Raw genomic sequence first — 26,904 nt, 5'->3', positions numbered from 1 at the left:
CTTTGTCAGCCGCGCTCTGATGCGGGCTTTTCCATCTCTGGCATCAGAAGCTCCTGGAGGTGCGGCTTCCCGGCCTCCCGGGCTCGCCCTGGGTCTGCACGGACGCCTCCCTCCTGCTCCAAGACTTGAGGGCCCTGACCCGGCACGGATGATTGACCAGAGGCGACACGGATCTCGACGCACGTTTGCGGTAGGCGCGGGGCCTCGGCCACCAACGTCACGGGGCGCGGCGTGCGTGGGTGCGGCCATGACGTCATGCCCGCGGAGCCCCGCGCCGGCGCCGTGACGTCACGCCCTGGAGCTGCGGGCCGGGCCGGGCGGCGGCATGGCGGAGAGCGAAGCGGAGACCCCGGGAACCCCGGGCGAGTTCGAGAGCAAGTACTTCGAGTTCCATGGCGTGCGGCTGCCGCCCTTCTGCCGCGGGAAGATGGAGGACATCGCCGACTTCCCGGTGCGGCCCAGCGACGTGTGGATCGTCACCTACCCCAAGTCTGGTGAGCCGGGAACCCCGCGCCGCGCCCGGCGCCCACGCCGCTGTGTGACCTTGGGCAGGTCGCTCAACCTCTCTGTGCCCAAGTCCTGTCCGGCTCCCTGTGTGGTGTGGGTCGCGGTGGTGGCGGGCGCGCCTCCAGCGTGGGGTCTGTGGGGGATGGGACCGGCCTCCGCTGCCCCCGTATCCTTGTTTATGGGCTGCCTCTGTCACCAGAGGGCACCTGGGCACCCGGGTCACCAGCAGCCTTGCAAGGTAGAGCTTCTAGGCAGAGGCTCAGAGAGGGGAGGAGGCTTGTCCAAGGTCACACAGCTGGACTGGAATCTGAGCCACCCAGCTTTACAGGCCTGGTGTAGAGATGGCTGTGCGGTCCCTTTTCTGGGGTCTGTAGGACTAGGACGAGCCCAGCCGGCTCTCCTGTGCCTGGAGGGCGTCCTTGTGACCACTGTCCTGCAGGCTCTGGGTAGTTGAGAAGATGGCTGTCCGTCACCCTGATGATGTGTCGAAGCAGGAGGTTACAGGAGAGCATGTAAGCAGGGAGTCACCCAGGGTGGAGTCCTGGTCCCCGGGGCAGCTGCCCAGCATCCTCCCAGAGAGGGGTGGGCGCTCTCAGGCCAGGTGTGGAGGTGCAAAGGCTCTGGGCTCAAGTCCACATGCAGGCACTAAGCCAAGCCCGGATGCACAGCCTGCTGCGCTGTCCTGGAAGAGGCAGGCAGGGCTGGGGTGGGGTTGGGGCGGGGGGGGGGGGGGGGGGAGGCTGGAACCACCCCACGACCTCGTTCCAGCTTTAAGTCCCTGCTGGCCTGAGCTAGGGTTGGCTTTCAGAGAACTCTATGTACTGGTCATCGTGGGGGGCAGTCCACAGCTGGGTTTGCGGCTGTATCTGGTGTTGTCTCTTTTGGGACAGTGCCTGGGATGAGCCAGGGTCTTTTGAGGCCTTAGGGTCCCTGTATGCTCTGCCACTCAGCTGTATGCCCAGCCTCAGGGTGGCACTTAAGAAGGAATCATGGTTATACTGTCCCCGCCACAAAGTGTATGAATGTGCGCATGGGTAACGGAAGATTCCAGTTCCCCACCTGGACCCTAGGAATTGTGGGAGACTTGGTTTCCAGAGCCCTTAGGAGCAGGGGGTGTGGCGGGGGTTTGTGGTGGAACTTCCGGGGAGAGAGGGACAGAGATGGTTATGGGAAAGGGCTGGGGAGAGACTTTGGCTTGGGACACCTGAGGGAATGGCCAGGCTGGAGGCCTAACTGTGAACTTGGGGGACTGGTGAGTGTTAGAGGAACCCAGTGCTGCTGGGACTGGTGTTTTCTGGTGAGCTTCCTGGACACTGCAGATAGGAGTTAGATGGAGGGTGTGTGTGTGTGTGTGTGTGTGTGTGTGTGTGTGTGTGTGTGTGTGTAAGTGCTGGAATCATTGGGGTGTACTATCCCAGTTACCCCACAGGGTGCCAGTTTTTTGTTGTTTGAGACTGGGTCTCAGGTAACACAGGCTGGCATTGAACTTGCTATGTAGCTGAGGCTAGCCTTGTACTCCGGATCCTCCGGTCTTAGCCTCTCAAATGCTGGTATTACAGGAATCCTCCAACCCACCCCTGGCTGGATACTGATTTTCTGGGTAAAAGATGCTCATGTCTTATGTGTGTAACATGCACCAAGTGCACAGAGAAGCATAGGCCAGAGTTGGTGTAAAACCATCAACTCCTTCCCGAGCAATGAGACCCCAGCAGTGGCTCAGGAACCCCAATTCTGCCCTCCTCACCACATCCTGGAAGCTGCCTTCCTGAAACAGACAGTCCTGTGGCCTGCTAGTGGCTCTTGCTGTAACTCTTTGGCCCTGTTCAATCCTTGTCCCTCCCACCTCAAGGTCACCATGCTAGAGCACCTCCAGGCTCTGTGCTGGCTCTGCACTTGAACCTCTCCTGGTACATTTGAGTAGGTCAGGGTGGGGGCCCCACAGCACAGGTGGGGACAGTGGCTCTGGTAATCACCTGTGCAGCTGGTTCTAGGCTGAGGCGAATATGTCAGGTTCTGTTGGAAGGAAAGCCGTCTTTTCAGAAGTCAAATGACCAGCATTGGGTAACTTTGGTGTCAGTGCCTTGGTGCCAACACCGCTGCTGCAGATGCAAAGGGCGTGCCCAGGGTGCTTTGTGAGTGAAGACGTTGGAGTCACTCACCTCATCTCCCAGAGAGGAGCCACTGTCAGGGGTAAGCCTGGATGTCCGCAGCCCTCTTGGCATTTCCTGGACCCAGTGACCTTCAGGGCTGAGAGTCTGGGCCTGACACTGGGGCTGGGGTCCTGGAGAGTAGTTCAGCATTAATCAGGTAGGGGAGTGGCCTCAGATGGGAGAGGGAGAGGAATCAGAACCAGAAAAGGCCAGCCTCTGAGACCTTCTGCTTGGCCTGCAGGGTCCTTGGAGAGGCAGGTCCTTTGCCTCTGAGAGGGAGGTAGGAGTCACTGCCAGCTCCCCCACCCCACCCCAGTGCTTAGGGGCTGTTGTTACTGTTCTTTCAATTTCTGCTTCTCTAAGGGAAAGCTGGCTCAGGGCTGAGCCCAGGTGCTTTCCTGCATCAAGAAGCCACCCACCTCAGCATCAGTGCCAGAAGCGGTGGGGTCTGCTGGACAAAGGCAGGTGGGGAGGACCTAGGTCTGATCCTAGCTAGGGGATAGCTTCCAGTCTGTCTAAGATGGACTTGGGGCCAGCCCATGTGTCTGCAGAGCACCCAGGCTTGTGTATAGCCAAGTTGTTCTAATCCCATCTCCTCCTTGCTTTGGGATGAACAGCTGAGCTTGGGGAGGCCCTCACAGTGGTGGAAATATATATATAAAGCGAGAGAGAGAGAATGGCCAGAGAAGTCTGTGTTGGCCATACCTGGTCACGTGGTTCTGCCAGAGCGAGAGTGGGATTGTTGCGGCTGAGTTGCGGCCGCCCGTTCTCCATGCCCTCATGAGGCCCTTGGTGTCCCCATTTGCCCTTAGCTCTTCCTTCAGGAGCGCCTGCCCGATGTTTTCTAGTGCTTGCTCTTTCAGGGGTGCATGCTTCACCCCATGGGGTCCCACACTCTGCTAATGGGCTTCAAGGTGGCATTAGCCACCTCCTGGACAGTGGGGATAGCTTCCACCCGAGTGAGTGCTCACTCAGAGAGTAGGAGGTTGGCACTGTGGTGAAATTGTAGTCCAGAGGAGTGGTGTCGTTCCTTGGCTCCTAGACTCACTAGAAGGCCAAACGGGGCGTCCTGATGTGCTTTCTCTTGCGATAAAATATCCTTTGGAGGAGGAAAGAGTTTATTTGGCTTACGATTTCCGGTCCCAATCTATCACTGAGGGAAGTCGGGATAGGGATCCGAGACTGCAGGCAGGAACCATGCAGGAGCACTGCTTGCTGGCTCACCCTAGCTCATGGTTTTTAGCTAGTTTTCTTACATAGCCCAGGATCACCTGCCTAAGGATGACACTGCCCACAGCGGGCGGGGTGGAGCCCCACATCAAGACCATGCATACAGGCACCCACACAGGCCAGTGTGAGCTGGGCAGTCCTTTGACTGAGAGCTCCTCAGATGCCTGTAGGTTGTGTGGAGTTAACAACTGAAACAAACTAGCTCACTGGGGGCTACTCTCCAAGTTCTTAGGGTTTCTGTAGTGTGGCAAAGTGGGGGTGGGGGGCAGTGCAGCACAGCCACCTGGTGGTGTCTGAACAGAAGGAGCAAGTCACACTTGGTGACTGGAGCTGCTACCTCCTCTAGGTGCCCAGTGGGGCCCTGGCCACTGAAAAGGATGCCCAAGGGGTATGGGACCATCTCCTGCCTCGCAGGCTGAGAGGGAACTTCCACATCAGAGGTGGAGCGCATCCCTGGCCTTCCTACTGCCATCCCACCTTGGCCCAATCCCCAGTCAGCAGGGCCGGTGCTCCACGGGGCAGATGGAACACAATGCAGACAGACCTCTCCTTGTTCTAGAAACTTCTCCAAACTGACCAGGCGTGATGGAGGGCTGAGAGCCCATGTGGACAGTAGGGTCTGGAAGATCAGGCTTGGCTAGCCAGGTTTTGGTTGAAGGTGGTGAGGGCAGTTCTCACTGCAGACCCCTGGGAATCAGTGATGTGATCACCCCATGGGTTTTTTTTTTTTTTTTTTTTTGAGTCCCTGACTCCAAAAGCCTATGGATGTATGGGTACAGGATACAGGTAGAAGCTGGGCACAGGCCTTGTTAGCAGTGGGGGTCAGGTGGGATGTCTACCCTGAGAAGTGAGATTCCCAGCCCCACCTGTCCTTGACAGAATACCTGGGTTCAAGCCCCACGCCAGAGTTTGGAGGTCACCATCTTTGGGAACATGGGCACCAGAGAACTCATCTGTGGGATGCTGGAGACCCATGGGGACTAGATAGGCAACTTGTGTTCTGTTGGACTGCCTGTCCCTGTCTCTGTCTACCTGTGCTTTTGTGTGTGTGTGTGTGTGTGTGTGTGTGTGTGTCTGTCTGTCTGTCTGTCTGTCTGTCTATCTCACCCCATCTCATGAGTGTACACACACCTGGGTTCCCCTAGGCTCCAGCTGCTTCTGCCTCCCGTTCCCACCTTGGAGATTCCCAGCTCAGGTAGTGAGGGTTCCTGTAGGATATCAGTTCTTAGCCTGTGGGTCGCGACCCCTTCCTAGGAGGTCACATACCAGATACTCTGTATATTTACATTACACTTCATAACAGTAGCAAAAGCACAGTTATGAAATAGCAATAAAATAATTTTATGGTTGGGGGGCGGGGTCGCCACAACCTGAAGAACTGTATTAAAGGGTCTCAGCATTAGGAAGGTCGAAAGCCATTGCTGGGGGATGACAGAGACCCATAGATACTGACGTGCATGAAGAAGACATTAAGGAGTGTCATAAATGTCCCCTCCCATGCCTTGATGGCTTCTGTCCTCAGAAATCGAGGGCAATACCTCCTCAGAGAAACCAACTTGGAGAAGGGATTAGCCGGAGTACTTTGGGCTCTGGGAGGCCTTGAGAGGGCGAGTCCAAGAGTTGGAATAGTAAATGTTGGGCTGTGGGCATGAAGTGCAAAAAATGTTTTTAAAATTATGCCAAATAGCCGGAAGACAAGTGGATTGGAAGGTTATCAGAGTTCCAGAAGAGAGAGCAGAGAGAGTGGGGCAGAGATGGTTGACAAGACCATGGCTTTCAGAACCTAGGCTGTGGGACCCCAGCATCAGGCTCAGAGCGAGTGACCCTACGGATGTACTGCTGTAAGGCAGAGCAGTTAGTTCCTAGCTCAGGCTTCTGTGCCCAGCCCGGCTGCTGCTCCTGCATGGAGCTGGAGACATCTGAGGTCTGAGGAAGCAGACAGGAGACAGCCAGTGAGGAGGGAGCATGAATGAGGGGCAGCATGGATCTGAGATGCAGGGAGAGTCCAGGGAGATAGCTGGGTAGGATGCTTCAGCGTCAGGTCACCAGGCAGGACCTGTGATCTGAGTGGCGGGGGCATGTCCCAGTCTAATTTCAGTTACTCAGTGAAGTATGTCTGAAAGCATTTCCCTCCCTCCCTCCCTCCCTCTGTCCCTCTCTTCTCTCCTCCTTCCCTCCCTCCCTCTATTTTTTCTGTCCTTCTGAGACAAGGTCCTCCACACACATTTATGTGGGCACGTGTGTGTGCACACACACACACACACACACACACACCCAGGAACATGTATACACACATAAACAAAGCATTCTGAGAGAGGGACCATATTTATATAACTTTTATTACAGCAGCATATTGTTATGGTTATTTTTTGTCTTTTTGTTTTTTGAGTCAGGGTTTCTCTGGGTAGCTCTGGCTAACCTGGAACTCACTCTGTAGATCAGGCTGGCCTTGAACTTAGAGATCCACATGCCTCTGCGTGTGTGCACAACCATCCCTGGCTAGATAGGTTGGTTACTCTTAATCTCTTACTGCAGTTGAACTTTGAAATGTGTATTAGAGGGAAAAAAGCATAATTTGTAGCACTCAGTACTGTTCCCTGGCTTCTGATGCCTGCTGGGGCTTCGAAGGCATCCCTGTGGGCAAGGGTGTCCACTGCAAACCGAGCCGAGGCTGCCCGGGTCTCTCACCACACACGTGAGTGTTTGTTAGGCCTGAATTAACAGTTGTAGGAAATCAGACATGCCCAGGCAGGAAAACCAAGGTACCGTATGAGACAGGACATGGGATCGCTACAAAGTGTGCCTGACATGGAGCAGGCGGTGGTATGTCCCCAGGGAGTACAGTGTGCCTCTCTTGCTTTAAGCACATGCTTAGCCCCAGGTTGTGCCATGGCTTTAGGGAAGGTGGTGCAGAGGGGAGGGGTGGTGGAGGGGAATGTGCTGAGGTCCTGTTTGAAGATCAGTAGACCATTTGAGGTATTCAGGCTATGAATGTTAACACACTACCTGGAGGTGGGCCGGTAAGAACCGGCTGAGCCTTTGCCTCTGGGAGGAGGGTCTGGGGCGGGAGATGAGGTTTCCTGTCATACATCCCACTATACTTTGGTTGGTAGTACTGTGCCTGTGGTGAATGACATAAATAAAACTTAAAGGGCCCATCCCCAGGAGCCTGGTGGTGCTGGGCCCAGACCATACAATGTCTCCAGAATTCTGAGGGGCTTTGCTGGTCTCCTTGACTGTGTTGACAGGCTGCACCCCAGATTCCTGGGCAGGTCCGTTCCTGAATTCCAGGGCCTTCCATGCATCTCGACTAAGACTCAGGTCAGAGTGTCCTGTCAGCCACCAACAAGGCATTGCTGCTTTGCCACTCAGTGCCTGTGTCAGCAGAGTGAGCTGAGGATGGTGGCGTTTGGTCCACCAACACACAGCCAATGAAGAGTCTGGCTTGCTTTCCCAACTGACAGCTGTTCTCCTTGCAAACTGTGTACACGTTGGGGTGCAGCAGGCTGGCCGCTCAGGGGGCTTCCTCCTTCAGGGAGCACAAGAGGCCTCATATTCTTTTGTGTATTTCAAGGTGTCCCAGCATGATGGCGGCCACCACAGGCAACATGAAGGCCTGTGGGGACGTCCCTGCTCTGCCCTGCTGTTCTTGTTCCCAAGTACTTGTGGGGGTTTTGACTGCAGCCTCTGGTCCTGTTCTTTCCCAGCTCTGATGTGGCCTTCACTGCACTCTACACAATGGAGGTGACCCACTGGGACAGAGGTGCCTCTATACCCTGCTCCTGAGGCCCAGGCTTGGTGGCTAGGAGATCCACATAGGCTCTGACCTGGGAGCTATCCCATCCTGTTAGCCTGATGCTGGGTGCCAATGAAGGCACATCCTCAGGAATGGCTGTCCCACCCACCTGGGGGGAGGGGATGTGTGTGCCCACAATCTGCTTATTAAGGATTGCCCAACCTGTGAGTGGCTTTGACCTGAGCAGGTCACTTGCTGGTCCTTCCCTTGTCTTCTGTTGAAGGGAGGTTTTGCTTTCTTTATTTGAAAAACATAATAGCTTTGCTTAGAGAATTTTGTATCTGTATAATATGTACTTTTGTTTTATTCTTCCTCTGTTTCCCCCTCTAGATCTCCCTGGGCCCCTCAGTATCTCCCCTCCCAACTTCACAGCCTTTAAATAAATAGCCCGCTGAGGCTAATTAGTGCCGCCCCGTGCACATGCGTGGCAGGTGGGTGGCTCACTGCCTTGGTTCTCCTGGGTGCTGTTCCCAGCATGAGTACATAGTGGACGTAAGGGTGGACCTGTGGATAGAAGTAATTTTGAAATACAGCTCAGGTCTGTTAGGGATGAAGGTTGGATAGAGCACATTAAAGATAGAATGTGAAGATGGCCCATGGCAAACTCATTTCAGGGCCTTAATTGGAAGCTGGCTGAGCCTGAGTGGACAGTGCTCACCAGGATGGACAGGCAGGCTGGCCTCACCGCAGGTTTTACGGCCTTAGTACTTTTTGGCTTTCTGGCTTCATTTGTAAGTGTGTGCATCCTTCCTTCTCCAGCTGTGGCCTCGGATTTCCCTGTGTGACTGAAAAGCCACTGTGTTGCTGCATGCTGGCCACTTTCTCCCTGGTGTTTTTGCTCCTTGGCACCTCAGCTGCCCCCTGTCTGTCCTGCCTGTGAGTTGTGTCCAGGTTGCAGACTCTGGGAGGGTAGGTGGACCCCTGAAACATCTTGGCTTTCTGGCTACATCTAAGATCTGGATTTGGGCGTGTGGCTCCTGGGTTGTTGGCACAGGAGGAATAGCATGAAGGACAGGTCATCGACCTTTGGTGATGGATGACAGTGAGTGAATATCCAGAGGGAGAAGGCATCGAGAAAAGGGCTTTTCCAAAAGAGCAGCAAGGATAACTAGGAAGGGGGGGGGCCCAGGTGCTTGTCAATTTAAAACATTTTGGTTTGTGTTTGTTTGTTGTTGTTGTTTGAGACAGGGTTTCTCTGTGTGGCCCTGGGTATCCTGGAACACTGTAAACCAGGCTGGCCTTGATCCAACTGCCTCTACCTCCCAAGTGCTGGGATTAAATGTATGTACCACCATCACCTGGGATACATTTTTTTTTTTTTTTTTTTTTTTTAAAGACAGAGTCTTGCTCTGTAACTCAGGGTGGCCTTTGTAACTCAGTCCTCCTGCCTCAGTCTCCTGAGTGCTGGATTATAGGTGTGTGTGTGTGTGTGTGTGTGTGTGTGTGTGTGTGTGTGAGAGAGAGAGAGAGAGAGAGAGAGAGAGAGAGAGAGAGAGAGAGAGAGAGAGAGAGAGCACATGCTCATGTGCGCAGGTCTAGACCTGATTTAAGCTCCCACTTTTATGAAGCACAAAGCCTTTATGGGCAGTGTGATATGGCTTCCAGGATTAAGCTCTGGCTATGCTATCTTGAAGGCAAGCCATGTGTGCTGGGCAGCAGCCGAGAGAGGTGTTCAACGGAAGTGGTTCAGGCATGAGGAAAACATTACTGTGGGTTGGAAGGGTCAGGGCTGGTCATACCTGTGGTGGAGTCAGGGTTTGCTGAGGTGTGAGGAAGGTGAGGCTGTTTGGTGTGAGCAGCTTTGGTGAGGTGTTGGAGAGGGGCTGTGGACCAGACTCCACCTGGTGTGAGCAGCTTTGGTGAGGTGTTGGAGAGGGGCTGTGGACCAGACTCCACCTGGTGTGAGCAGCTTTGGTGAGGTGTTGGAGAGGGGCTGTGGACAAGACTCCGCCTCCACTAGTCTGGTGGGGTGTGTGCATTATCCAGAAGGCCTGGCACCTACTGTGGGTGGGTCTGGATGGGGCTACCTTGGGAAGGTCAGAGAGGAAGGGCCAGCTATAGGGACCAAAGCTCAAAATGAAGGGACAGTGTGTTCAGCTGTGGCCCTCTCTTCTTTGAGTTCATTGGATGTTAGCCTAGCTTTCTGGGAAGTACCTGCTCCCATGCCCTGGGAACTGGAGGCCACAGGGGCTGGAGAACTGCAGACATGCTTGCTAGCCTCCCTCAGCTCCCTGCTGACTGTTGGTTGGCTGGCCTGCCTGGCCCTGGGACCCCAGCTCAGACTGTGTGCCCAGCAGAGCCCAGGCAGCCTGCTGGATGTGAATCATACCCGGGGATTGGAATGCAGTGGGTGCTGCCAGGCTTAGCATGGTGGGAGTGCAGTGAGGGTGCGGATGGTGGCATGGGCTATGAGTGTCTGGAGCTTCTGAGAAGGCAGGCTTTGGAGTTGGAGATACCGCAGCTCTGTGAGAAGCCGAGTTCCTGAGGGAACAGGGAGATAGAAGGCTGAGCTGGACTCTGGTGCCTGGACCTTGTGAAATATGGGAAGTTGTGGAAGTAACTTTGGTTAGAGACAGTGGGACCTGGGTCTGAGGGGATAAATGGTCCCCAAATCCGGCAAGGGATCCATCCATGCCATGTTGCTCTGGGAAAATGGGGGTTTACTCACAGGTCCTTAGCCCTATGGGTCTCTGTGCCTGTGTCTCCTGGTGGGTTTCTCTCTATACTACATGGCTCACCTGTGCGCTCAGGTCTGTCCCTGGCCTTGGCTGTCTCCTGCTGTCTTGGGGAGCAGGCAGAAGTGGTTCCTGTGTCTGTGTGAACCCACCTTCCACACGCCTCCCATGAGATGCAGTGTGTAAGTCTCAGATGCAGAGATCTGAGACTCTGATCCCCTTTGTGCCTCTGAGTGAGCGACCACTTCTGTAGCCCCTGGTCTTGCCTCTGTCACCTCAGCTCTTTTTGCAAGGAATAGCCAGAGTTGCAGCGTGGTGCTGCTGGTCCTGGGTTCTTCTCACCTTGAGTCTTGCATGTTTATCCTTCCTTGTTCACTTTCCTGTCATGTGTCCTCAGCATGCTTTTAGGAGCTGAGTGTTTCATGAGTGGCAAAGGGCTGGGATGATCTGCAGTGTGCCTGCTGGCTTGTTTCTCCCGATGCATTCTGGGAACATGGACTGCCTGTGTGCTTAGCTCAGGACACACTGGGAAGATGAAGGAATCAGTTGGCAGCTGAGGTCACACCCCTCCCCATTGAGCTTGCTCACTTCTGAATCAGCTCTTGGAAGCCTTAGTTGAGAGTGGTCCCCTCCACAGTCTGTGAGTGGCAGGCATATCCTGCTTGCTTTCCCAGCTGTCCTGCTCTGCCCAATGAGCACTGAGGAAAGTTGCAGGGTGGGCACCAGCACACCCAGCCTTGGGCTCGCTCTCAGGTTTATCTTGTTTGTTGATCTCTGGTTGCTCTCAGGCAGCAGGAGTGTCGTTGACTGTGAGGCCAGCCCAGTGGCTCCTCTGAGCACCCTTCCTTGCCTCTCTACCTAGGTACCAGCTTGCTGCAGGAGGTGGTCTACTTGGTGAGCCAGGGTGCCGACCCTGATGAAATTGGCCTGATGAACATTGATGAACAGTTGCCAGTGCTGGAGTACCCACAGCCGGGTCTGGACATCATCAAGGTATCCATGTGACCCCTTCCTCCACGCCTACAGCTGCTCAGTGGCAGTGGCTTCTCAAGGAGCTGATGGAAGCTCAGGGGGACAGCTGAGGACCTCCAGGCAGTTCCAGCTAGCCAGGAGGGAGAAACTGACAGGTCTGAGTCCTTGACTGTGACGCTGTGACCTGTCAGGTACAGGTGATTGATGTCAGTAGCAGGGAGTCTGGTAGGAAGGAAATAAATAGATGTGTTTGGCCATGGACTGAGGGACCAGCAGTGGGGAAGCAGGACCTGGCCGACTCTCTCATCCGTCAAAGGAGATAGAGAGGACATGTTTGAATAAAATCTTAGGCATCAAGAATGAAGTTAGTGGCTGGAGAGATGGCTCAGAGGTTAAGAGCACTGTCTGTTCTTCCAATGATCCTGAGTTCAGTTCCCAACAACCATATGGTGGCTCACAACCATCTACAATGAGATCTGGTGCCCTCTTTTGTCCTGCAGACACACATGTAGGCAAAATACTGTATAAATAATAAATAAATAAATAAATCTGTTTTTTTTTTAAAGAGCCAGATGTGGTGGTGCATACCTTTAATCCTAGCACTCAGAGAGGCAGAAGCAGGTGGACCTCTGTAAATTTAAGGCCAGCTTGGTCTACAAAGCCAGCCCAACACAGTCAAGCTACACAGAGAAAACCTGTCTCAAAAACAAACAAGCAAGCAAAAAGAATGAAATTAGCTAGATGTGTTGGCCTCTACCTATCCCTCTCAGAACTGTGGTAGCTGAGGCAGGAGGATGACAGGAGTTTGAGGCCATCCCAGGCTGCACGATGAGATCCTGTCTCAACAGTAAGAGGGTTTGTGCATTCTGTCCCTTAGAGGTATCTGGACCTTTCTTTCAATTCCATCTACAGCTGCCTCTGTAGTTCAGGCCTTGCCACCCTCTCCTCACCTCCCTGCTTTTGTGCTAGATGAGCCCTCAGGAATATATCTCTGAGAGCCCTCCACTCCACGTTCCACAGCAACAGATTCCTCCTGTGCTTGGTGAGTTTGTTTTTACTGTACCTGGCACCAAGGTCACCCTCCCATCTGCAGTCTGTGCTGGTCACGTTGACTCCTCTCCAGGAGACATTGGCAGGTGGTGTGCCTCTGCTCTAAGTGCCCCACATGCTGCCTCTGCATCAGGTGCAGTAAAGAGCTGACAGTCCTCACCTCATAGGGCAGGAAGTCATGATAGCTACAGAGCTGGGGACAGTGGATCACAAGGCCACAGACATCTAAAGATTGTCCAGAGGGAAGAGAGGAACAGAGAGCACCAAGACTTATGGTCCAAGGGGACGCTGTCAGGATAAGGACCTCTGAACAGAGGGCTGGAGGAAAGCTGTTCTCCATGATCCCCTGGGTTGCTGTGATGTCAGAGTTGGGGGATAGCCAGAGGTTTTAAAGCAGGACACCTCCATGTTCTTATAGGCACTGTCTTATGCCTATGTTTTGTGTTTGCCCTGTCCCGCAGACCCTTCCTTATTCTCAGCCGCTCAAACCAAACTTCTGTGGCCATCAGGGATCCACCCTTCGAGCTGGTCGTGGGGGAGTCTCATTACAATAACTGGGGTTCAGCCAGCTGTCTAACTGTCCACTAGGTTAGAGCATGTATTAAGTTCTGCTTGGTTGGGATCCTCTCAGACCTGTTAGAAAGGCTGTGGGAGGGAAGAGGTAAGGATGTGTGTGTGTGTGTGTGTGTGTGTGTGTGTGTGTGTGTGTGTGTGTGTGTGTGTGTGTGTCTGTCTGTGTGTGTGTGTGTCTGTATGTCTGTGTCTATGCATATAAATGTGCACATATAAATTACGTATATGTGAAAATGACAGCCATACATCTTCCTGCAGGAACTGACGTCTCCCCGCCTCATCAAGAGCCACCTCCCCTACCGCTTCCTGCCCTCTGACCTCCACAATGGGGACTCTAAGGTAACCTCTTCCCCATCTCCCATCCCCACATCCTCCTTAAGAACCCGAGGCCTCTGAAGCCACTGTAGGTGCCACTATCCCTGGCCCAGGGTCTGTCTTGGGATCATGTGTGTTGTGTTTTCTCCATGCTTCCATGCTTAACAGGGTGTGGAGGTGTGGGAGGTGGGGCTGAGGGGAGGGTGTTCTCTCACAGTTAAACTTTGGAGGGTGAGGTCCCTTTGCTTCCTGTTCTTGTCTCAGCCCTCAGTCATAAAAGTCTCAAGGCCACCAGCCCTTGCCAGGGCATCTGTCTCCTCCTGGTGACAATAGCATTTCAGTAAGATGGTCATGTGCTCCACCTGCATACTCAGCCTACGGGCCAGAGCACATCAATGATGTGCCCAGGGGACACCTGGGCAGCAGGAGGGGAGCTACCCATCATTCTGCTACCCGCAGGTCATCTACATGGCTCGCAACCCCAAGGACCTGGTGGTATCTTACTATCAGTTCCACCGCTCGCTGCGGACCATGAGCTACCGAGGCACCTTCCAGGAGTTCTGTCGACGCTTCATGAACGACAAATGTAAGTGCCAGCCTGTGCGGGCTCTAACCTTAAAGATACCAGCCAGCGCCGGGAGTTCCTGGGAGGTGCTACGTGTAATGGCACATCACCTTTGCGAGCCCACTGTGCAGCTGGGCCTTGGGTATCACCCCACGGTAGAGGTGCCGAGGCTGGGGGAGCTGTGGGTCTTAGCGTTGGTGTGCAACAGCGCAGATCCTGGGACTTCCCGCTCCCCCACCACCCGAGGGCTCTCCAGTTACACACCTGCCCTTCCTGCCTGGGTTCTTAAGGAGGTGAGAATGAAAACTGTGACCTCAGAGGCCCAGATCTCTATGCTGTGAATGGTACCGACCAGCGACCAGTGTGAAGGCTGCCGCTGGGTGTGAATCATCACGTGGGCTGGACTTCAGGGACTGGCAGTGACTCAAAGCAGAGTGTGCTGGGATGTATATTTCCTATTGCCTCCTTCCTGCCTGGGATAGAGGGAACAGGGCCTTTCCATGTACCGTACCCCACCCCACCCCATTGGTCTTCCAGGAAGTCAGGAACCATAGGAGGGATCAGCCCCATCTCCCGCCTCTGCCTTTCTTTGCCCTGCAGGCCACCTGTCTCCTTGGAGCCATTGTAGCAGTTCTTCTTTGCCTGTGTTCCCACATGCCCCAGCTCCCACCCCTCCCTCACCCCATGGGTCTTGTGGCTGGCAAGGAACAGTGTGGTGTGCACCCAGTCATGGGAAAGGGCTTATAGCCTGCATTCATTAGTCCACTCTGAGACTCCTCGCCCTGGGTCTGAAAACACATTAACTGCTTGGTGTGGTTCATGGAGGTGGGGTGGGGTCCTGCGGGAAGATTGTGAGGCAAGATGAGATTAGAGTGTGTCACAGTAAAACCTCAAGCGCTGCAGGCCTGAAGGCAGCCTCCAGGAGCTTCCTACCCAGGCTGTGGTGTGGACAAGGCCCTTTAGAGGGGACTGCAGCAAGCACACTGGGCTGCCTGCAATTGGAAACTCACAGGGGCCTAGAAGGTTTTTTTTTTTTTCTGTTGAACATAGCTTTAGCCATGCCCCATGCTGAGAGCTGGGCCCCATCTGTGGTGGCAAACTGCAGCATCTGTTCCCCAGAGTCCCTGAGCCTGCTGTAGGCTCCTACCTGGATTTTTTTCCCTGTGCAATATTGGGGTGGCCCTTTGCAGTCTCCCAGGCATTTGAACAGCTCCCTCTGGGCTTACGGCTTCATACCTTCCAGTCCTGGCATCCATTCTTACCTCATAGGTGCATGCAAACAACGCCATGGTGACAGCAGGAATCAGCCACATTTCATCCCTGTGTACTCTCAGCCAGAACTGTTCAAATCTGTCCTGACACAGGCTTTCCTGTTCACAGTGCAAAGCCCCAGGTTCAAGGCCATGCACACTCTGGCCTGTATCCTACTCAAAGCGTTTGACTTGGGTGCTCTCTTCCCTAGCTCTGCTCTTAGCCACTCTGTGGCCACAGTGTGGTGATCTTTCCTCCCTGCCCAAAGCTCAAAAGAAAATGGTTGCTAAGAGAAGGAACGTTAAAATGACATTATTTCCTAGCCGGGGTCGTGGCACAGGGTTATAATCCTAGCTGCTTGGGTGCAGGCTCAAGATCTGCCTGAGCTACAGAGTGAATTCAAGAGCACCCTGGCCAACTTAATGAGAGCTTGTCTCAACATGAAAGGTGGTAAGAGGGCTAGGGACGTAGGTGTGCTTGCTTAGCATGTCAGGTCCTGGGTTCCGTGTGCCCAGTACTGGACAGAGCAGAAGATAGTTAGTGGCCTGAGACTCCAGGTGTGGGTTAAAGGATGTCCAGGTCAGGTGACATGCCTGTGGAACCTCTAGACCTGGGGTCACTCATACAGTATAGTGACAGTCTGTGGACAGTCTTCCTATGACACAAGCACATGGGGGACAGTCTGTGGACAGGGTCCCTTGACAGATGCTGTGTTGGCAATGCTCTGTGGACAGACACCGACTGTGCAGTGTGGGAAGCCTCTTCCTAGGTAAGGGCTGTGGCATCCTGCAGGCCCTGGGTAAGTGGCTTCATGGTCTCAGCACAGGGTGGTGCAGAGAGAAGCAGGGGCTCCTGTCAGGCCCCTTCTCTGGAGCCCCACTTTCCATCAACATACACATATCTCTTTCTTCTGTGGCCCCAGATACAGAGGCAATGGGGTGCTCTTGGTGTCTCTGGTAGCAGTTAGCATGCCTTTTTTTGCTTCATGGTCTTGGCTGGCCTCCTTGTGCAATGTTTCTGTGGTGCAGTGGGGTCTGTGCCATCTGGAAGTCCTGTGCCTTCTCTGGAGTGGGAAGAGTTCTCTCCCTTTTTAGAGGAGGGCTGCCTGCCTTCCTCCTGTCCCAGAACTTCATCTGCCTAGACTCAGCTGAACCCATGGATCCAGATCAGGGTCCAGGCTCCCATGGCATTTGACCCATTGTGCCTTGGCCTGCCACTGACCTTTCCTGAGACTTGGCTCTATAAAGTGAACAGATTGCTAGCAGGAGTTTGCAGAGGTCAGCCAGGTGTGTCTGTGCAGGTCCTCTGTGCCCCATACAACTCCTTACCCAGGGAGCTCACAGGTGGCCTGGAGGGCAGAGGGCCGTGCTCACTCCGGTACAGTGTCTCACCGAGTCCCACACTGAGACCCCTACAGAAGAAGCATGGCGCGAAGACCATCACAGGGCTGCACAGCCCAACCAGAGAGATGGGTGCACATTGAAACTCGTCCCTAGGAATGCTGTGACATGGCTTGCAGACTGGGCTGAGTCCTCTCACACCTGCTGAGTTCCCAGCCCAGACCTGAGGTACTCTAGCCAGGCAAGGCTGTGGCACATGTTGCAGGTTTTGCTGAGAACGCATGGAGTCAACCAGAATTCATGGGGTAGGGCAATCTGGAACTATCTTAGAGTTTCACACACCCCATCCTACTCCACCTGTCTCTTTGTCTGGATTTCTCTCTGGGCATTGTTTTCTCTATTGGTACAATGTATACACCATGTCTTCATATCTTCAGAGCCCTCCAGCCTTGCCAAGTCTTCAGCATCCATACTCAGGCTGGGTAGGAGTGAAGGAGCCTTGACAGGAGGAGCAGGAGGGGTGAGGGCCTTTAATGGTTTCTTCCTCCTAGGAGACCCTGCAGTTTCCTTCACAGCCGCTGGGCGGGAAGGGCCAGGGCATCCTGTGGGGGCAAGATCGCCTGTGCGGTTCCATCCCCAGCTGTGCCCCTTTCCCTGTTTCCACAGTGGGCTATGGCTCCTGGTTTGAGCACGTTCAGGAATTCTGGGAACACCGCATGGATGCAAATGTGCTTTTCCTCAAGTATGAAGACATGCACCGGGTGAGTAGATGGGGGGATGGGGAGGGGGTATGTGGCACCACCCACCTCGCTGAGGAGCGCTGTCCACGGTGCTGAAGCCCTCCGTGGTACTGGAGTTGTCCGTGATGTTGGAGCTGTCCGTGGTGCTAGGGCTCTCTGGTGCTAGCACCAAGTGGAGGCATCAGAGAGATCTGCACAGTTCCTTCCATGCCCAAGGATGCCCGTGGGCCACAGAGGAGACATGGGCTCAAGTCTGTGATCCAGCACATTGCCTCTGTTGGGAAAGTCTGGTTCCCAGTGATGTTGTGGAAAGCCTGTTTCTTGGCTTTCCTTGTCTTAACAACAGAGGCGGGACCTTGGCCATTCTCATCTGCTGTGTCATTACTGTCACCTTGGTGACTGTGTGAGGCAGTGCGCTGGGGTAACTGAGTCCCTTTGCCTTCTATGTCAGCTTTCGGGATGCTAGTTACCTTGTGCGTTGGCCTGTGTTGCCCCCTCCCTGTCTCTCCTGGATGCGCAAGAACGGAGGCTAGCATTGGTTAGTGTGGACGTCTTGCTCTGTGCAGACTCTGCTGGGTAGAGCTGAAGAGGTGGGGAGCACGCAGTGTGTGAGCATATTGAGTGTCTTGACAGCTGCACTCATTGCCTCCTGGGACCTCCAGTGCTGTGCATGGGTGTACTGATCTCCATCCCCCACTCTTGGTTTTTGGAGACGGAGTTTCTTTCTGTAGCCCTGGCTGTCCTGGGACTAGAGATCTTTAGACCACACTGCACTGAAATTCAGATATCTACCTGCATCTGCCTCCAGAGAGCTCTTGACGCCCCTGTCCCACAACTCCCAAGCTGTTCTGTCATGGTCTTCAGTGATTTCCTACTTTGCTATGACATGTAATAGTTACTGGGTTCCTGTAATCTAGCCTTCTAATGATATTTGACATGACAGTCCTCATTAGGCTGCCAAGATGCCACCTTCATATCCCCTCACCTCCTTATCTCAGATTTATTTTTATGTATCTTATGTATTTTATTTATCCAAATTGGAGTTAGGAATGGGTCATCTGCAAAAGCACCAAGCACCTTTAACCGCTCAGCTGTCTCTCCATCCCCACATCCGGCATCTTTTGCTATTTTCCCATCTCCTGACTGCAGATGATCACACGCCACAGGCCTCAGTCCTGGCTTGTTTTTCATCTTTCTGTCTGCCTGTCCACTCCTCTGTGGTCTCATGTCTTTGTCAAGTTTGGATCACTGCCCCCACCATGCACAGGGCTGGCTGTGGGTGTAGCCAGACATGTGTCTGTGTGGTCATCAAAGGAAAACTGCAGACTCGATGTACCCAAACCAGCCTCTGACACTGTCCTCCACCTCAGTTCATGGCAGGCCACTCTGCCTTCCAGTGTTGTTCAGGTGGAACTCTCTATTTGTACCAAGGCATAATCTGAGCCTTTCCTCCTGGCTCCCTCCCTGACCTTTCCACCAAGTCCTCTCACCATAGCGGTTGTGCCTACTGGTGCTAAAATCCATCATCACTTATCTTGACACAGCTCATGTGGCCGTGGGTGATCCTCAGACCTCTGCAGCGGTCTGTCCCCCCTGTTCCTCAATACCTTAACCTCCCTGACCACCTTGTTGTCATTTAAACTTGCCCCTGAGTGTCTGTTTCAGAACTGTGCATTTGCTCTGTCCCTCCAGAATGCTCTTCAGCTATCTACATAGGTTGCCCTCTCACCTCTTTCTGCTCACAGGCCACCTTGTCTGCAGTCCCTCTTGCCTCTCTTTTGTATGTGTGTGTTCATGTGTTTGAATCAATAGCTGACATGTGTCAGGCTCCTCCCAGCCATTGCTTTCTGAGACACACACACACACACACACACACACACCCCTACAGGGTGGAGACACCTACCCCCCTTTCCACAGAATGACTGAGGTGCTGAGAGCCTCTTGCTGAAGCACAGGAAGCTGCTCCCTCACAGTACAGTCCCTAAGGGTTCACAGGTCTGGGATGCAAGGAACCACGTTCAAGTATTATTCAGAGGTTCTGAACCAGGCAGACCAGGGAAAAGCCATGCTGCCCACTGTGTCTGGGGAAATGTGATGGTTAATGTGAGGAGCCAGAGCATCGGTCAGAGAACCTGGAGGTGGTGTTAGAGAGGGAGGTAGCCCTGCCGCGTGTGGACTTGGACACAACCTTGGAAATCTGATTGGGAACATGTCAAAGGCTCCAGGTAGAGGTGAAGAGTTCATGAGTGGGCCTTGGTGATGATGGCTCCTGAGCACAGGGAAGGACTGAGTAGAGACTGTGATGATGTCATCTCCTGGTATCCTGTCCTGGATGTCCCCTCCACAGCGACTCTAGGCTGGGCTTGTGCGTTTGGGACCTATGGGTACCACAAAATAACACAGGAGAAGTAGAGGGAAGGCTTGTGTCCTAGGCTAGCCCCTCACAGTGGGACCCAGCTGTCTTGCCAGGAAAGCTGCAGGGGGCACGACGGGCACCAAGCTGACAGCCTCACTAACTGGTGCCGGTGGCTGAGGGTTGTGAGGTCTGCTCTTTAACCCCACAGCCACACTCACCACCAGGAAGATTACATGTGGCCTGGAGGCCCAAGTGTGCAGAAAACCACATGGGGAAGGGTGTGTTTTAGCTCACACTCTCAGAGGATTCTGTCCATATTATGCCTGTGATTTGCTGATTCTGACACTGGGGTGGGGTGGGGCATGCTGCAGGGGTCAGTGCTACCTCATGGAGATCAGGGAGTCAAGAGGAGCCAGAGGATGGGGATTCCTTTCCAAGGCCCACCCCTAGTGACTGCTTCCTTCAGTTAGGCCAGGCCTCCTAAGGTTTCTACTTCTTCCAAAACACAGTACCACCAACTTGAGAGCCAGCCTTCAGCACCTGGACCTGTCCTGTGGGGGGCATTTTAGTCAGAAGCATGGCTGTGTCTACTTTTTAAATAAACATTTTATTTTTATTCCTAGTTATAATATGTGTATGTGGGTTCGTGCACATGAGTGCAGGTGCCCAGGGAGGCCAGAAGAGGGCATCAGATCCCCTGAAGCCAGAGTTATAAGAAGTTGTGAACTGCCCCACACGGGTACTGGGACCTGAACTCTAGTCCTCTGGAAAAGCAGTATGTGTGATTAGTGGCGAAGCCATATCTCCAGTCCCTGCTTCCTACCTTTTAGGCTCCATCAGTATCACCCCAAAGATGCAGCTTATAACAGGAGCTCCCTAAGGGGATGTGCTCACCCATACCCAGTCACTGAAGTCAGTTGCTTTAGTGTCTAATTGGCATTGCTGATGTTTCCAGAAACCTGTAGTTACTGATGCCTTTGATGGAGATTAGAGTGCTAAGATGATGATGATGATGAAGATGACAACGACAATGACAATGATGATGATGATGATGATTTTGTTTTTTGAGACAGGGTTTCTCTATGTAGCTCTGGCTGAACTGGAACTTGCTCTGTAGATCAGGCTGCCATCAAACTCAGAGACCTGCCTGCCTCTGCCTTCAGAGTGCGGAGATTAAAGGCATGTACCATCATGCCCTGCCTGAGATTACGTTTTTAAATTTTTAAGACTTTTACTTGTATATATATGGGTGCATGTATGTCTGTGTACCACATGCATGCAGTACCCACAGAGGCCAAAAGAGGGCTTCAGATCCCCTGTATATAGGCAGTTGCGATCCACCACACGGCTGCTGCTAAGTAAACCCAGGTCCTCTTGAAGAGCAGCAGCAAGCTCCCTTAAACACTGAGCCATCCCACCAGCCCCTAAGATTACACTTTTAAGAATTCACATTCTCATCTTACTGTAGAAAACTAGCCATGAGAGAGCATCTGCATTTCCAGATTGTGGGATGGGCGGGCACACTCTGCTGTAGGCAGAGCTGGGTGCTCCCCATGGGGGTTCCACTTTTCATGTGTGTGTGTTGTATGTGTGTGTATGTGTGTGTGTGCATACTTATAAGTGTGTTTGTGTTAATGAGTGTGGGGCAGTGTGCATTACACTGTGCATTTGGAGGCTACACGACAACCTTGGGTCCTGTCTTTGCATCTTTTGCTTGAGATCCTTGTTCTCCATGGCACATGGCCAGCTGGCGTGCCCATGAGCTTGTTCTCTGTGGCACATGGCCGGCTGGCGTGCCCATGAGCTTGCAGGAGTCTCCTGTCTCCACCTTCCATCTCTGTAGGAACGCTGGCATTGTTGATGAATGCTATTACACCCAACTTTAATTAGATTCTGGGGATCTGAACTCATATCTTTGTGTAGCAAATGCTTTACTCTCTGGGGTAACCCCCTTAACCCTCCATCTCTCCCTTAGTGCCTCAGCCACCTCATGGCTACTAGTCCTGTCTTGGTGGCCTGTGCCCAGGTGCCCCAAGTAAGGTTTCCCTTCACCCTCACAATCACTCTGAGGGGTAGCCTCTCACCTAATGAGGTTCCCCTGATAGCGACAGGTGGCAGGCCAGTACTGGGTGGGAAGAGCAGCTCAGATGAGAGAGATGTACAGTTAAGTGTGGCCTGGTAACCATCCTACAGTCTCCTTTAACATGTGTCCAGATGCAGAAGAGGTCCATCCTCCAGGGAGGGTGTTGCGTGGATGCCGAGCTGCCTGGAGCAGTCCTGCAGAGCACCCCAGCCGTCTGTCTGTCTCTTACAGCCCTTTCCTTGGGCAGTTTCTTCTGATGCTCCATTTCATTTCTCTCTTGCTCTTTTTCCTTTTTTTTTTTTTTTTTTTTTTTAATGCCTGGGGTCAGGTTCTTCTTATTTAATTTGTATTTGGCTCTGACAGCTGTTGTTCACATAACCCTTTGTGCCATTCCTGTACATGGGACCTTGGGGCTGTGTGTCTACCCTGCCTCCAGGAGACGAAGAAGATAGGAGTGGGACCGCCAGGATCAAGGCTGCTGGGTGGGTGCTGCAGGAATCCATGGGGGAGCAGACACTTCCGTCCGGCACAGTAATCGAAATTAAAAATGTTAATTAACCAGTGTGAGTCGGGACCCTGTACAGCTTTAGGGACTGACCTTATTGGGGTGATGGAGAATAAGGAAACAACAGACACACGCATACAAACCCTGGGCTCTGGTGGGATCAGGTGCACTCCGATGGTAGCGCACAACCAGCCAATCAGAGACTCATTGGGTTTATTGTGTACAGCTGAACAAGGAGACAGACTTAGCTAATCTTGGAAAGGGTCTCTGTAGGGATGCAATATCGGGACGTGAGCATCCAGGAGGAGGAAGATAGAAGAAGGATATGTCAGAATCCTCACATGGACCAGGGGAAGGCTTTGCAGATGCCACGGGTCTGAGGCATTGGGGTCCTTGGCACATCTGTGTTCGTGCTAACACACATTTGGTCAGAGCTCCCTGCACTCCCCATACCACCAGTGTCTAACCGGAACCTCTCTGAGACGTCAGGTGCTAATTTCCTTCTAGAGAGGAAACAGTCTCCTGAGTTTTCCTAACGTTTGACCAAGGCAGCTGCCGGAGGATTTCCGGGGACTTGCGAGTGATGGCTCAGGAGTCCCCCTGGCAATAGGAGGTGCCCGCAGGAGGAGAACATGGCTGCTGTAGGGAGCTGTGGTGTGCCTGCTCCAGCTATACTCTGACTCCCCTTGTTAGCATCGTGGGGCCTATAAATAGTTCTTTGTCCAGTGAGCAATTTGGTAGGACTTGTTTTCCTCAGGCTACATTTTTGTAGGTGAAGGTGGGTGGGGCACGGGTCACTGGGGCACCTGTGGGTGCAAAGGATTCCCAGAAGCTGGGTGGCAGCTACATCTCGCCAGTGTTGTGATATTCTTTGTTGTTGCTGTTTATAAATGAGCCACAGCTCTCAAGACCTCTTACATGTATCCCCACACATCCCTCCTCTTCCCAGAGCCATGGGTTCAAATCCCAGACTTGCAAGTTTCAAATTGAGGGGCCCCAATCAGCATCTGAACCTCCTGGCTGATTTCCACACTGTTCCACCGAGCACCGAGGAAGAAAGCCATGAGTACGGTTCCCAGCTCAGCCCTGTACCCTGGATGCTGCCTCTGAAGGGCTGCTCTGTTCTCTGTCCTTGTCTTCCAGGACCTGGTGACCATGGTGGAGCAGCTGGCCAGATTCCTGGGTGTGTCCTGTGACAAGGCCCAGCTGGAGTCCCTGATTGAGCACTGCCACCAGCTGGTGGACCAGTGCTGCAATGCAGAGGCCCTGCCTGTGGGCCGGGGTATGTGTCCCCTCCTCTCTCCCTGCTCCGTTCTACCTTGGACCTTCTGGGCTAATTTTTGTCTGGGAAGCTGCTCTTGCTGTCTGGCCAGTGCCTGTTGAGGGCGTGGTACTCCAGAAGTCAGGTGTGCCCTGGTCGGCAGCCCCTGGGACTGGCTCACATTCTGGGCAAGGTGTGTTCACACAGAGCCCTTCCCACTGGCTCAAGCCAAATACCCACACAAGAGACCCAAGGCAGGTCTGTGGTGTCAGGGTGTTCTACAGTATAGGGCAGGTCACTGACCCAGCAGCCTTCCTTCTGGTGGCCATGAGTTGTGAGCTGCAGTAGATCGGAAAATGGATCCCAAATGAAATGCCCTCTTCCCTTCCCGACCCAGAGAGTGCTGACCAAGGGAGGGGCTTCTGGGTCTGAGTGGCACACGTGACAAATGGTCTAGCTTAAGGGCAGCCAAGCATGGGTAGTCAGAGCCAAGGCATTGTGGAGGTGGCCCACATGGATGGGGTACACCTTGGCAGCGTGAGGCAGTTGGTGAGCAGGCAGACATTGGGGTTGATATTCCAGACAGGATATTCCTCCCTCCCCTGGGGGCCACCGAGTCAGTTTCCCAGCTCTTCAGGGCATGTGTTAGCTGCTGCTGGGTGAGGCAGCTCAGGTGTGGAAGTTCCAGGATGTCTCAGAGCAGTGGCCATGTTCTATAAGACTACTCTGGGTAAGTATGGTCTAGGCTCGAAGCCAGCTGCCGGCCATGAGAACTGGAAACTTGCAGAGGGTGAGGAGCTGTAAGGGGTGATCTTAAGGACTTTGGGTGGTGCCCAAAGTGGGGAGAGCAGCTGAGTCTGATCGCACCCTGGCTGCCTCCAGGTAAGTATCTCCTATCAACCCTGGAGCAGCTATGGCTTCTGGGCTTTTCTCTACATCCCAGTTGCTAAGGGACCAAAGGCAGTTGCTAGGGGCTAGTGCACAGGGCCTTCCTGGAGATGGTTGAACTCTGCTTCACCATACCGCACCCCTCGTCCCGTGCCTGCGTCTTCACAGACACTTATAATTTCCAACTTTATTTGCCATTCTTCAGTTTTGTTTTCACTGTATTCTGTTACCCCTGTCTGTGACCACCTCCTCAGCCCCCTTTTAGTTTGCACGTTGTTGAGTGTGTGGTTTGTGTGTAGTGCGCCAGGTCATGTGTGCTCTGCTGCGTGCCCACACGCTCCTTCGGAGGAGGCGTTTGCTCTGTCACTGTCCACCTTGGTTTTGATTTATTTCAGTTCTGTGGTTTTGTTTTCTTTTAGCGCATTGATTCTTTACTCAGAAGGACCGCCTTGAGGTGGCGAGGATGCAGGGGCTCGGGGAGCCGGCTGCATTGCTTAAATTTGGTTCATGTCACAGCATAAATTGTCTTGATTCCAAATCCTAAACCAGGTGGGTGACTCTTCTGACAAACCTCTCAGCTGGGAAAAAAAAAATCATGGAAAAATATATTTATAGTAGTGTGGTTGGTCTAGAAGCTTTCTAATTTGGTATCATTAGAGGGTGGCAAGAACAATTTTATTTTACTTTTCCAACACCGACAGATGACGGAGTCTCATTACCAGAGAGAAAGTCCTGATGTGTCCAGAGTCTTAGCCCAGCTACCGCAGGCCTTTGGCTGCAGACCTGAAGGCCTGCTGGGACAAATGCTTTGGTTAAGACCTAGGCGAGGCTACCTGTCAGAGATAATTGAGTTCTGAGTGGCCCCTCCCCTCGGTCCCACTTGTTTAAAAGCACAAAGCCAGCAGCACAAATTGGCTCACCAGTCCCATGGATGGGAGGTTTGGAATACAAACTTCCCCCACTCCCACCCCCTGGCTGTAGCTGGTTTGGGATAGCAGCTGGTGCTGTGGGGAGACTCGCTCTGGAGTTGAGATAAAGAATTCTTGTGTGCAACACATACACGTTTTGTACCCAGCCTGGAAAGTGAGCTCAGGCCATGGCTTTTTTTTTTTTTTTTTAGGCTTCTAGAAATCTCTACCCTTGATGGTTTCAGGAGAGCTTCCTGTTGGCCCTTGGCATGACTTATTTTAACTGTTTATTTATTTATTTATTTTTAACTTTTTCAAATTCTCTAAAGACAACAGATCTGCCAACAGTAGTTGGTACTGTGGACCTGTGAGTACTCATTGCACAGGTCTTCCTCTCTGGCAAGTTTATGGCAGGAGCACCTGCTGTGGTAGGTTTCGGGAGCTGGCCTGGAGCAAGAGGCAAAGGCCGTCTTAGGTCCCAGGTGTGGGTCTGTGTGATGCCTGGTGCTTAACTGACAGAAGGTGTCAGAAGGAACGCTTCCCTCTGGGTTTAGGGAAGTTGGTTCGGTTCAAGTCTCACCACAGTCAGGACTGATGTGGTCCAGCTCAGGTGACCCATCCCACCCAGCTGGCCAAGGTCAGACGGGTCTAGGAACAGATCTAGAAGCTTCCAGAGCCATTCCCAAGGCTTCCTTTTGTTCTGAAACTGGTGGATACAGGCAGCTGTACTCTGGTCTGTGTTGCAGGACGAGTCGGGCTGTGGAAAGACATCTTCACCGTCTCCATGAATGAGAAGTTTGATCTAGTGTACAAACAGAAGATGGGGAAGTGTGACCTCACGTTTGACTTTTATTTATAATACCAGGCACCGCCAACTTGCATGCTCACGGTCCCCAGATGCTCTACTAGCTAAAACATCCTGTTTGCGTTCATTTATTCCTTGCTGGACACACTCTGGAAGCTGCGTGGGAACGGCAGGGGGTGAGCCCGGTGGAGAGAACTGTGGAGAGAGTGTGATGGTGCTGTCCACAGCCACAGCTGCCGCCTGGCCTGTAGCATCTGAGGCTCCACGTGGTGGCCACGCCACACATACACAGGCAGCACGACCAACTGCCCTGTACCCCATGTTAATTCACTGTATTTTATAGCGCTTTTCACTGGAAATCTAAATAAATATCTGTCAGCCAAATGCAAGTCCATTTCCCAGGGGAAGCAGGAGCGAGCTGTGCCGGGATGGTAGGATGCTCTCAGGGGTCACTGTACTTTTTGTAGTCTTTTCTCTAGGCACAGCCGTTCCGCCTTGTTCTGAGATCAAAGGACCAGTTGGGATCACATGGGGTGGGGAGGGACCTGGAGAGGTGGGTCTAGCCTGTGGAATTCAGTCTTCTGGAACCGTTCTGACACCAAAGCAGGACCAGTCCCAGGCCGTTTTCAGAAACACCTCCAGCAGGCAGCTCTTTGAACCCGGTACAGAAGAGCCCAAGGAATGTTCCAGAAGGGAAGCTGGCCTGAGGCTGCAGATGGCATCTGAAGAAGGCATTGATGGTGTGTGCAGACTGCACCAAGAATTAGTATCTGCCACGGCCTTCTCTTGTTTCCCAAGGCAGCGACTGACACACTCTTTACTGGCAAGCGATATGACAAAGCATGGTTCTAAAATCCCTGGTCGCTGTCACTTGTGTTCCAGCTGTGCCAAGGCTCTCACACAGGAGACCCAATCTGCAGAGTGAATGTCTTCC

The 26,904-nt window shown here is 53.1% G+C and overlaps 1 protein-coding gene across 1 annotated transcript; it reads left to right on the top strand.

Moving 5' to 3' along the window:
- Positions 1-268: 268 nt before the first annotated feature.
- On the top strand, positions 269-26,904 carry Sult4a1 (sulfotransferase family 4A member 1). Its single transcript, XM_051160119.1, has 7 exons — positions 269-494; positions 11,221-11,351; positions 13,212-13,292; positions 13,728-13,854; positions 17,091-17,185; positions 23,252-23,390; positions 25,912-26,904. Exons 1-7 carry the CDS (start codon positions 326-328, stop codon positions 26,022-26,024), a joined length of 855 nt encoding a protein of 284 aa, XP_051016076.1. The 5' UTR covers positions 269-325; the 3' UTR covers positions 26,025-26,904.

Source organism: Acomys russatus, chromosome 17 (genome assembly GCF_903995435.1).
Source record: "Acomys russatus chromosome 17, mAcoRus1.1, whole genome shotgun sequence".
In the NCBI taxonomy this organism is placed as follows: Eukaryota; Metazoa; Chordata; class Mammalia; order Rodentia; family Muridae; genus Acomys; species Acomys russatus.
The sequence above is the reverse complement of the archived record's forward strand: the minus strand, read 5'-3'. Positions and strand labels throughout refer to the sequence as shown.